Raw genomic sequence first — 12,267 nt, 5'->3', positions numbered from 1 at the left:
TGACACTCTTTTGGGGATCAAAGTAATGCGAAAATAGTGGGGGTTATGAACTTAGTCAAATACACTTTGTTGAGAAAGTTCTTGATAAGTTCAAACTGTTACACTTCAAAAAGTGAATATTCAATTTGATCTTAGTGTCAAAATGATGATGGAAGAGTTATGGCTATATTAGAATACACAAGTGAAATTGGTTTTTTAATGCAATGTACTATATGCGATATAGCAATTGCAAATAGTAAATGAGTAGATTTACTAGCAATTCAAATGGTGAGTATTGGAAGGACATCAGAAGGATTTTGATTATTTTTAAAAACCAAATTTTGACCTCCATTATGGTAGGTTTCCTGCCATAGTAGAAGGATATACCAATATGAGTTGGATATCGAGTATTGAAGATCATAAATTTACAACTAAGTGGATATTTACACTACTTGGGGGTGAGATTTCTTGGAAGAGCAAGAAACAAACATTCATCAGTCTCTAGACCATGGAGTCATAGTGTGTGGATTCCGCTTCTACTGGTCAAAGAAGTTTAATGGTTGAAAGACCTTCTGTTGGAAGTTCCATTGGCTAAAGACAATATTTCAAAGGTGTTAACACAATGTGATAGTCAAGCCAATTTAGCATGAGAATTCAGATAAGTGTAAATTAAAAAAAAATCTGGGCACTGAGGCCTTAGACATTCTTTCGTGAGAAAATTGATTAAAGATGTAATCATTTCATATACGATCGATCTATAGTTTGAATGATTCATTTACTAAACTACTGGCCAGGGATTTAGTAAAGACAACCTCAAGAGGTGTGAGGTTGAAACTCCTTGAATAAGTGTTCCAACAATGATAGCAACCCAATATGAAGTTAATACATCTTAACCTAAGATTCAATGGGTAACAACAAGTCGTTGATTTGGAAGTTGGTGCAACATTTTGTGACAATGTTGACTATTACATAATTGAGGGTTGAGTTTTTTAAAACTCTTAATGAAGTTCTATATCGAGGAGGATATGTATCTCAAGAAATAGATACAAACGGAACTACACCTATATGAATTTCAAGATGGTGTCGTCTTAAAGTGAGAGTTGGAGTTTCTCTCATGAAAAATTCATGAAAACAGGAAAAGCACATGGCCATAAATAGTGCTAGGCGAGACATGTAGGCGAAGAACCTTTAAAGAGTGTGTGTATAGTAACGCCGGTCTGATCACATGGGATAATGGTTCAAAGCATAGCTACCTAACATTCCGATTAGGCTTTGCGTTGTCTTTACTAAGGTTAAGTTCAAATCGAAAGATACCTAAATGTATTAACACTCTTTTGCTTTCTATATTCTGGAATTAGACTTGTCATTATTAGAACAAGTGAGGGATTGTTGAAAATTATTAATAATAATTAATAATATGAGTGTGTTCCAAAATGACAAGGAAAATATGCTATGAGTTGAATTTTGAATTCGAAGAGTGGCAACTCTTCATGAAATGTTGCAACCGTTGGTGAACCATGTTGTGGGCCAAAAGTCACAACTCTTGGAAAAGAAATTGTTTCACCAATGGTCGCTACCTTGTGAAACAATATCAGCATGGCCTATAAAAGCATAATTTTGAATTCAGAATTTTCATAACACAAAAATGCAAATCCTCTAGAATAATTCCAGAGCACTCTTCGCTACATTTGAGTTTTCGCCGGTCTTGCGCAAACTCGAGAAGGCTGAATTATCCTGGGTATTCCTGCTTAGAAACTCCAAGACAAATTGGAAGTGCTTGAAATACTATAAGGAAAGTGTTCCGTACACGATTCTAGTCTCGATTCCATTCGGTTTAAATTGTGTTTTCTAAGAAGTACATCATCCATTTTCTCAACATTTAAACATATATGAAGACTATTAAAAAATGTGATTCTTGTGATTATTATGAATAAATTGTATACACGATTGAGGATCTCACGACAATTGAGGATCACAAAAAAAAATTGATGTTGCGGATTATATGTGTCATAACTCGTATGATTCTTCTATTATCTCATTGTGTTTAAGCTAATCTTATAATGACAATCATTATTTTTAATCTTGTTCTTGTATTACATATGTACGAGAGGTGGGGATGGTGTTGGATTGGGAAAAAAGATTAAGGATGATAAATGTTACAAAAAAAATTAGGAAATTTCTTTACCCACCTCCTAACCTTCTTACCCACCTCTGGCGAAATTATCAAAATACCCCTTATTTCGGAAATACATTTCCGAAAACGTACTTTTATTGGAAAAAAAAGGTGTTTTCGGAAATGCATTTCCGAAAACACGAAAAAAAGGTGTTTTCGGAGATGCATTTCCGAAAACACCCCCTTTTTTGAGTTTTCGGAGATGCATTTCTGAAAACACTCCTTTTTTGGGAGAGGGAGGTGTTTTCGGAGATGCATATCCGAAATATTCCAAGACCAAATTGGTCTTAGAATGTTTCGGATATACACTTCCGAAATAATTCAATAATTATTAAAAAAATTAAAATCAAGGTGAATCAATACAATTAATAGGTATAAAATGAAAGTGAATCAATAATTTTCTCAAAATTCTTACTTAAAATAATTTTCTCCTATTTTTAGTAATAAATAATTTCCTCTCTAATAAATCATAATTCCCTATTCTCATACATAAAATAGATTTTTCACATTTTTGTATAACTATCTAATTATACTTCATATAAAAAAATCATAATGCTAAATATTTTTGAATTTTTTTTTAATTTTATTTAAATTTAATCATATTGAATTCACTTAATATAAATAATAAAGTTGTTTCATTTTTAAATATAATATATACAAATTCACAGAGTGTCTATAAAAAATATACAAAAACTAAATAATAATTAGCATAATAATTTTATTGTAAAAAAAAAATATAATTGTATTTTAAATAATTGTGAAATTTGTTTCAAATAATGAATACACGTTTTTTTAATTAAAAAGTCACATTTTTTTCTTAATAAATAATAAAAATAATGTATTATAATTAATAATAATAATAATAATCACGTAATTTATATTAATTTTTCTTAAAAATACGTGATTTTTAATATTTATTTGTAGGAAATGTTATTTTTTATTAAATAATGATTTATCTCAATTTTAAACAAATGACAATTTTGATAATTAAGAAAAATTATATTCTACAAACTTATTTTAATTTTTAATTTTCAAATTATAAATTTTTTAATATTAATAAATAATAAACGTTATATTGAAATAAAAAAAAATCTGACCTTCAATCAAATTTTATTATTCATTATTTATGCACATTTTGAGCATTATTTTTTATTCTATTTAAAATTGAAACAATTTTATTATTTACTTTAATTAGTTGAATATGATTTTTTTAAAGAAAATAAAAACGTGAGTTTTGTTTTAAAATAAGAATATGTTATTTTTTTATAAAGATTAACAATTATTATAAATATATAAATAAAAAATTATAACTTATTTTGTAAGTGAAATTATTTTAATTTTTTAATTAAAATTATTTTAAATTTTAAAATTTGAATTAGGATAGAAATATATAATAACTATTATTCATAACTCATAAATTATATCAAAATATATAATTATTATTATTTATTACTTATAAATTATATCAAATTTATGATATGTGAATTAATTAATATCCTAAAATTAATTTTTGGAATTTTTTAAGATTTTTTTTGTTGTTTCGGAGATGCATCTCCGAATTAGTCAAAATCCCAATTTTTGGGATTTTTTCGGAAATGCACTTCCGAAGTCTGGAAAAATTTTGAAAAAAAAAATATTTCAGAAATGCATTTCCGAAGCGGGTAAAATGGGTTTTTCGCTGGGAATGACCCCATAGGGAGGTGGGTAAAGAAATTTTCAAAAATTATTATGTTGCTGGTAGAAAAAGTACAGGAAAATGGTAAATCAATTATTTCGTTGGTACCTTGAATGAGAAAGATTAATGTGATATATTTTCTAACAAAATGAAAATTGAGGAGCATGTTAACATGTTGATAAGATGTAAACTTGATAATAATGATGTATAATAGTATCCTGCTCACCTACGTTTCTCATTGTAAAATTATGCGTGCTATAAAAATTGTATGCCATAAACTAAATATGGATATCATTTGCATGTTCAAAGAGAAAAAGAAGGTGTAAAGAGGGAAAGATATAGAGGTTAAGATCAACATCGGAAAGGATAGATGTTACACATAGTGATTGAATTTTTTTGGTTGACTTTAGAGTCAGATGAGCTGATGCTAGTTATAGATATTGACTTTTCTTGATTAACTTTAGAGTTTGCTAAACCGACGCTAAAGATAATTATTGGCTTTTCTTGATTGACTTTAGAGTTCTTCTCACCGAGACTATACGTATTTGTTGACTATTTATCTTTTGAAAATTGCAGCGTCGACACTGTTAGTGTCTGCTTAGACTCGGCTTAGCCGAGGCTAGTTAGCCACGGTCTATTTTCAACCGACGCTATCCATTAGCTTTGAGAATTTTATCCAAGGCCCGACCCCAACGCTAGTCTGACGCTAAATTCATATTAGTGTCTGTTTTTTCACCTTTAGCGTCTTCAAACGACCGACGCTAAATGCTATTTTTCTAGTAATGTGCGTAGCCTTTGCCTGCTCAACCATCTATTTTCGGATATAACCGGTTGAAGGATATCGTCCAGCCCGTAACTGGGAAGCATCTGTCTCATCCCTCTGAGCATGAACTTCCGCTATATCAGTCAGTCTGTCCGCAATGGTATTGCCTTTACCCCTGATCCTCATTGAAACAAAGAAAAAAGGCAAAAAAGAAATCAGTTAAAGAACGAACTACCTAAAATTCTGAAATTTCTAGGAGTTTTCAAAAAACAAAATTGTACTATCGAAAATTCTGAAATTTCTACCGTAAATTTCACAAAATCACCATAAATTATTTCTGGGACGCCTCTGAAATTTGAAATTTTCAGTTGTATACTAAAAATTTTATGAAACCTTCACATTTTCTGCATTCACATTTATATCTTTTCACTTTATTTTAAAAACTACATTCATTATCAAAAATAATTAGTAGTATCTTAGAAACTACATTCATTATCACACATGAGACACATTTTTAAATAATCATCTTAGAAACTACATTCATTATTATCACATGAGACACAATATTACTGTTCATCAGCTTTAACAAAGTAAGTAAACGGAGTGTGTATTACTACCATGCTGAGTTTGTCATTAGTTATTATATCATAGTAACAATATATATAAAATAATAGAGGTAAAATTCTTTTTATATTACGTACGAAAAAACTTTAAACAATACGCGATGAAAATGAATCTTATAATGCCAGCCAAATTTATTCTTTCCGTAAAAGTCAAAACACATACAAGGCTTATTCTTTTTATGAAAGTTGAGGAAAAACACATTCTTTTCATTTAAATGAAGCAACACACACTTAACAGATTCCCATATAATTAACCAAATGATAAGGTTATACTTTTTTTTTTTTTTTTGTAAGCAAGATAAATTAGATGGAGAACTAAGGGTTCTCAAAACCTGTTACAAAAGATACGAGATAAACTTGACAAAAAGACATTACCAACCAATTGACCCTACAATAGAAAAAACAACGGTTCCTTACAAAAATCGTAGAAGTTACAATTGGGGTAAGTAATCTCCCCCATGAAAGACCATCTCCATAACAACGTCTTAATTGCCCAAACCGTATTAAGAACGCTCCAAGAGTCTTTCCGGAAAATAATATCGTTTCTAACTAACCATATGCACCAAGTAATAGCCATCCAAATGCAACTTTGTCTACCCTCCTTCAATTTCATGTTTTTTCGTTTGCACGAAGCAGTGCACTATCTTTAATAATACTGTGGAGATAGATATTCCTTGTGTACTCCAAATGACAACCTTTTCTTCTTAATATATATATGCACGCTGGATAAGGAAGAAAAACTCAATTCAACATTTCAATCATCATTCATCTCACAAAACAGAAATAATCACAATTTAACTCAAATGGCTGAAATAGCTGTGTCTTTTGCTCTTGATCAACTGCTTCCGCTGCTAAGGGAAGAAACCAAGTTGTTAAAAGGCATTCATAATGAATTTGCAGACATTAAAGTTGAACTGGAATACATTCAAGCGTTCCTTAAAGATGCTGATAAAAGAGCTGCAGCTGCCGAAGGAGATGATGCTAATGAAGGAGTCAAAACATGGGTGAAGCAAGTTAGGGAAGCAGCTTTTCGCATTGAAGATATCATTGATGATTATATGATCCAGGTGGGACAACAACCTCGTGATCCTGGATGTGTAGCTATACTCCATAATATTGCTCACTTACTCAAAACAATGGTCCCTCGCCATCGACTAGCGTCTGAGATTCAAAACATTAAGTCATATGTGCAAGGGATCAAGGAAAGAAGTGAAAGGTATGGCTTCCAAATTCAACCTTCTATTGAACAAGGATTAAGCAGCTCCAGAGGAAGTCAAATTGCCAAATGGAACGACCCTCGAATCGCTTCTTTGTACATTGATGAAGCAGAAGTTGTAGGCTTTCAAGGACCCAAAAATAAATTGATTGGTTTGTTGGTAAAGGGAAGATTAGAGCGCACTGTCATCTCTGTGGTGGCAATGGGAGGGCAAGGAAAAACAACTCTTGCCAAAAAGGTTTTTGACAGCAAAGAGGTCGTGGAACATTTTGACTGTCGTGTATGGATCACAGTGTCACAATCATACAAGATAGAAGGGTTGTTGAGAGACATGTTGAAGGAGCTTTACAAACAAATAAGATACGGTCCTCGTCAAGATGTCTCTCAAATGGATCAAAGATCACTGATTTCTGAGTTGAGAATACACTTGCAGCAAAAGAGGTATGTTTTTATTTTTGATGATGTATGGAACATATACTTTTGGGACGAGATTGAATATGCTTTGATTGATAATAAAAATGGAAGTAAGATATTAATTACAAGTTTACAACAAGAAATATGGAGGTTTCTATGTATTGTAAAAAATCATCTTTTGTTGAAGTGCATGAACTGCAACCTTTGACTGATGAACAATCTTTGGAGTTGTTCAATAAAAAGGCATTTCAAGTTGATTTTGATGGGTGCTGTCCAAAAGAGCTCATTGATATATCTTCCGAAATTACAAGAAAATGCAAGGGTTTACCTCTTGCAATTGTGGCAATTGGCGGGCTTTTATCAACAAAGAAGAAAAATGCAATTGAATGGAAGAGATTTAGTGAAAATATGACTTGGGAGTTAAATAAGGATTTCCAATTGACTGGGATAAAACAAATTTTAGGTTTTAGTTACAATGACTTGCCGTTTTATCTTAGGTCATGTTTGCTGTATTTTGGAATGTATCCTGAAGATTATAATGTTAACATGAAGAGATTGATTCGGCAATGGATAGCTGAAGGGTTTGTGAAAGAAGAAAGAGGAAATACTTTGGAAGAAGTTGCAGAAAGATATTTATCAGAGTTGGTTCATAGAAGTTTGGTGCAAGCATCTTCCCTTAGAATTGATGGAAAAATTAGAAGTTGTCGTGTTCATGATTTAATACGTATGATGATCCTTGAAAAGTGTGGCGATTTAAGTTTCTCTGTGCAAATTAGTGAAGATAGCCATTCATCGTTAAGTGGAATTATTCGACGCCTATCAATAACAACCAATTATGATAATTTTTTGGCATCTATTGAAAACTCACGTATTCGATCCCTTTTTTTAACGCAAGAAATAAGTGAATTAGGATACAAACGCTTTAATAGCATGTACTTGAAAAAATATACACGGTTGAAGATGCTTGATGTTGAAGGTGTTGTCACGAATAGGGGTACTAAATATTTGGAAAGTATGATTCACTTAAAGTATTTAAGCTTCAAGGATTCTGCTATACTTATAGTATTTGGACTTCCCAAACGGGTTTGCATCCTCCGAAACTTGGAGACTTTGGATCTAAGGATGAATGCAGCCCTCATTAAGACACCAAAGGAGATTGGCAAGCTTAGAAAGCTACGACATCTTATGGGCTACGAACTTTGTTTGTTGGAATTGACGCGTGGAGGTATAGGAGGCATAGAGTCTCTACAAACACTGAGTGAAGTGAAAATAGGAAAAGATGGAAATGAATTAATTAGAGAGCTGGGAAAGCTGAAACAGTTAAGGAAATTGAGTTTGGTTGGTGTTAGGAAAGAACATGGAAGAGCTTTATCCTCCTTATTCAATGAGCTGCAACACTTGGAGACACTACGAGTTGGATCAAAATCAGAATCTAAATTTGATTTGGAAGTTGTTGATTTACATTTGGCTTCATCCCTACCTATGCTTCGAAACCTCAAACTGCGTGGAAAGTTAGAGAAGTTGCCAGAGTGGATTCATCATATTCAAAATCTTACCGAGTTAAAGTTAGCATGTTCCAAGTTAACTAATGATTCAATAAAATGTCTAGAAAATATGCAAAACCTGTTATTCCTCTCAATCATTGAAAATGCTTATGAAAATGATACCTTACATTTTCATGATGGAGGGTTTCAAAATCTAAAAGAACTGCACATTAGAGACATGCCTAACTTGAACTCAATTGTTTTTCACCATGGAGCATTGCCTTCTCTAAAAATGATTGAGTTATCCTGTATCTTTAATCTGAAGACGCTTCCTGGTGCCAAGAACTACTTAACAACTGTTAAAGGTTTGAGTAATACATTTTTTCAATTGCATGGCAGAGAATATTTAGTCAATTTAATATGTATGGAATAGGCACTCTGGAATCACATTTGCTAAATTACGTGATTTAATACCACATGTTTGATCCCATTAGAAAATGCATCACACAATTTCGTCCATGTCTGTTCAGGTAATTTTATTAAAACTCAAATTTTTAGAATTCCAAAACTCAACTTTGATGCAATAAAAAATCTTAATTTTAAGTGTTTCTCAACCGTGTATCTTAAGCTTCTTCTAATTAAAATTCTTGCTGCAACAACCTTAATGCGCATTGCAGTAATCACAACGATTGCAATCACAACATCCACAATTACAAGGCAGCTATTTAAAATCATATTCACCATCATTTTCTAGTGGGAGAAAGGGTACTTTTCTTTCCTAAAACAATTTTTCTATTTTGCCTCACTTTACTTTTTATATTGCCCTATTTTAAACACTTTATCTACTTGAATGATAACAAAGGTCCTTGCAAAGTTTTATCACGTCCGAGCATCATTATTATGACTCAAAGGTTTCAAATCTCTGTTTTTTCCTCCCAATCTGTCTAATCTAACAACTGAATCAAAAGCCTTAACTTTTTTTTACTTAGTGTCAAGGAAGATGAAACTGTTTTTCTTGGTGCAGTTACTAGCAGGAAATACCAAAAAGGTTACTGCTGTTCAGTTCAGACGAAAGAGTGACAATCGTGAAGAGACCAAGAACCTAACTTGCAATGCAATGCCCCTAAACTAATTAAAAGAAAACAGAGCAGTGACTACAGTTTAGATGGTGCAAAATGTTAGAAGATACAAGAGAACACCAATAACCTTTTCTGTCCGAGTTGTTAAGCTTTCTCTTTGTAGTGTTACTTCTCTGTATTTGATGCTTCATAGAGCTATCTTAAGTTTCCCTTCTACGTTTAGTTTTTAAGTGTCTGCATTAATAATATTATTTACCGTACTGATCTTAAGCAATTCTAGTGCTTCAATCAATATTTTTTTGCTTTATCCAAACAGAAACATTAGTCCTTATGAATTCTTCTTTCGCGTTTTCATCTCTTAAACATTTCGTTCCTACCGCCAATTAATATATCTGATAAATGCTAAGATGCCTTACAAAAATTCAGTTAAGCATTCAAGTTGGCACTAAATGATCCCATTGAAATTTGGTTTTAGTTTCGATATAATTTGAGAGCAAGACTTTTTCTACCAATTGTCATGACAACATAAATCTATGTTAGGGGGTAAATTTGATAAAAGGTAACAGACTGAAAAACTATTTTGCAAGTGCATTGATATCAAAACATACCTGTAAGTCGATTAAACATGATCCGGGTTCCAAATTAGCTGCTCAACACTCGTTCTACGTAAAGATCTAGTCATATGCTCGTTCGATGTACGAATACTAATTAGTCTATTCTGCAAATTTCGGAACGAAGGAACATTAACTATGTCAGATACTCTATCACAGTATAACGGGTCCTCGTGAAAATTGGAAAGAGTCTCAACAACATTATCCCTTAGTTCCTCGGTCTCGTTGAGTAGCAAGTCAATGAGAATCGGAATTGCCCCAGCATCAGCAAGGGCTGTTCTACCAGCTTCATCATAGCTTAGTTGAGCAAATGCCCCAGAAACATTCAACTTTATTTCTTCACTCCCATGACCCATAAGTTCAACAAGGATCGAGATCGCACCTGAATCCCGAATCACAGAAATTGCGTGCTTGTATCCCGACAGATCCCATATCACATCAGCAGCTGCTGCTTTCGCTTCATCATCACTTTCTCTAAGAATCCTCACCAAGTGACCAACAATTTCAACGGCATTAGCCTCAGCAACACCCAATATACAAAACACATCCTCCGCTATCTCCTTACCAGAAGCATCACGTCCTTGAAGAAGCTCGGCGTAAAGAGGTATAGCCCCGGCTTCACCAACAGGTCTAATGTAATCAACATGAGCCGACATCACACCAAGACTATTACCAGCTACAAGCTTCACACCATTATCTCCGACACGAAACAACTCCACAAGCACCGGTATAACTCCTAATTCAACAAGAGTATGCCTAGCCTGTCTCGTAACTCCAATCAATCCAATCGACTGACATGCCCTTTCTCTAGAAACCATACTGCCAACACCAGCAGCCTCTACGATAAAACGAAGAGCTCCTAACCTAACAAGTTCCTTCCTAACCTCCCTCCGAAGCGCCAACACACTCAAAATCTCTAACAAATACAATCTAACATCACTGCTACAAGTATTCAACAAACTAATAATAATTTCTAATCCACCATTAGCTGCAACATATGTCCTACTTGTATTACAAAAACTAACAACAACCAACAAACATTTTATCAGAACTTTCCGCATCTTTCCGTCGGCACGAGGCAACAATCTTATCAAAGAATGTGTAACACCAACTCTTCCCATTTCAACTGCCATAGTACCATCACCTCTGCAAGCAATGCACTTCAAGCAATAAGCAGCAGCTTCTTGAAGTAAACTAGGAGGAGAATCATTTTCAGTGTTGCTGCCATGATCAAGAATCTGAATGAGAAATGGTATGGTGGTGGATAAAACATGTTGAGGGACTTGTTTGGAGTGATTAGCAAGCATAACGATAGCTTTGATTTTCATAGAATTGGTTCCTGAAGCTATAACATTCTCATACTTTCTTAGTTCAATTTCCCAATTAGGGTTCTCAGTTTTACTATTTTCACCCCCTTCCATTCTTTTCTTCAAATCTCTTATTGATTAATTCAGAAAATTCAAACCTGATTCAATTCAATGAACAAAAAATTTAAAATCATTAATGAGAATATTCCAAAATAACAAAATCAAACCCAGTCCAAATAAAAGAAGAAACACTGTTATGCGTTAATACCTTTTGGAAAAAGTGAGTGAATTGGAAGAAAAGGGAGAGAATGAGAAAAATCAAAACTTCTTGGCAGAAATGGAAAACAAAGTTAAGCAACGCTCAACTCAAGGATGGTGGCTCTGTTTCAGTTTTTGGGATAAAAAACCTTATTAACATTATAATATTATAATATTATTATAATAAAAGTTGGGAATTACTTAAAATCGAAAATGCATTTAGGATATAAAAGTTGAGAATTTTTTATTCCACCCCTACTTCTTTTTAGTGCACCATGCAAAATTTTAAAAATACTTAAAAAAAATATATATATTTTCAGCACACACACCCCATACATATAATTTATTCGTTTTTTAAATTTATTTTATTTCAAAATAAAATTTATTTCTTGTCATCCCCATTTTTAGAAAGATTTTCATCTAATCCCGTAGGTCTCTTATACACCACACAAAATTTCATTTTTGCCCCCTATTTCTGTAAATGCACATCCGGAAATACCTCATATTTTGAGAAAATTTGATTCCTTCCGTAGATGCATCTACGAAAACGTAACACCCCTTTCTAATACCCCAAATATTTAACATATAATCAGATTAAATAAGTATGCATATAAACAAAGAGCGTCACATCGACGTTTCTAAAAACTAAAAGCTTTCAAAAACCAACAATCATTCATCATCAAAT

At 32.8% G+C, this 12,267-nt stretch overlaps 1 protein-coding gene and 1 pseudogene across 4 annotated transcripts; one reads left to right on the top strand and one right to left on the bottom strand.

The window, feature by feature from the left end:
• Positions 1-4,140: 4,140 nt before the first annotated feature.
• On the bottom strand, positions 4,141-11,720 carry LOC131662308 (uncharacterized). Of its 4 annotated transcripts, none has more exons than XM_058932071.1 (3): positions 11,593-11,720; positions 10,015-11,482; positions 4,141-4,765 (listed from the first exon to the last, which is right to left on the bottom strand). In XM_058932071.1, the coding sequence occupies exon 2, from the start codon at positions 11,436-11,438 to the stop codon at positions 10,026-10,028; it is 1,413 nt and encodes a 470-aa protein (XP_058788054.1). In that variant the 5' UTR covers positions 11,439-11,482; positions 11,593-11,720; the 3' UTR covers positions 4,141-4,765; positions 10,015-10,025. The 4 variants fall into 4 exon arrangements, with proteins under 4 accessions (XP_058788054.1, XP_058788052.1, XP_058788051.1 ...); XM_058932069.1 differs by lacking the exon at positions 4,141-4,765 and adding an exon at positions 5,235-5,935; XM_058932068.1 differs by lacking the exon at positions 4,141-4,765 and adding an exon at positions 5,929-6,061.
• LOC131662307 (disease resistance protein RPM1-like) lies at positions 6,017-9,475 on the top strand (annotated as a pseudogene).
• Positions 11,721-12,267: the final 547 nt, after the last annotated feature.

This window comes from Vicia villosa, linkage group LG3 (genome assembly GCF_029867415.1).
Source record: "Vicia villosa cultivar HV-30 ecotype Madison, WI linkage group LG3, Vvil1.0, whole genome shotgun sequence".
NCBI classification, from domain to species: domain Eukaryota; kingdom Viridiplantae; phylum Streptophyta; class Magnoliopsida; order Fabales; family Fabaceae; genus Vicia; species Vicia villosa.
Note: the sequence above shows the minus strand (reverse complement) of the source record. Positions and strands in the feature narration are given on the sequence as shown.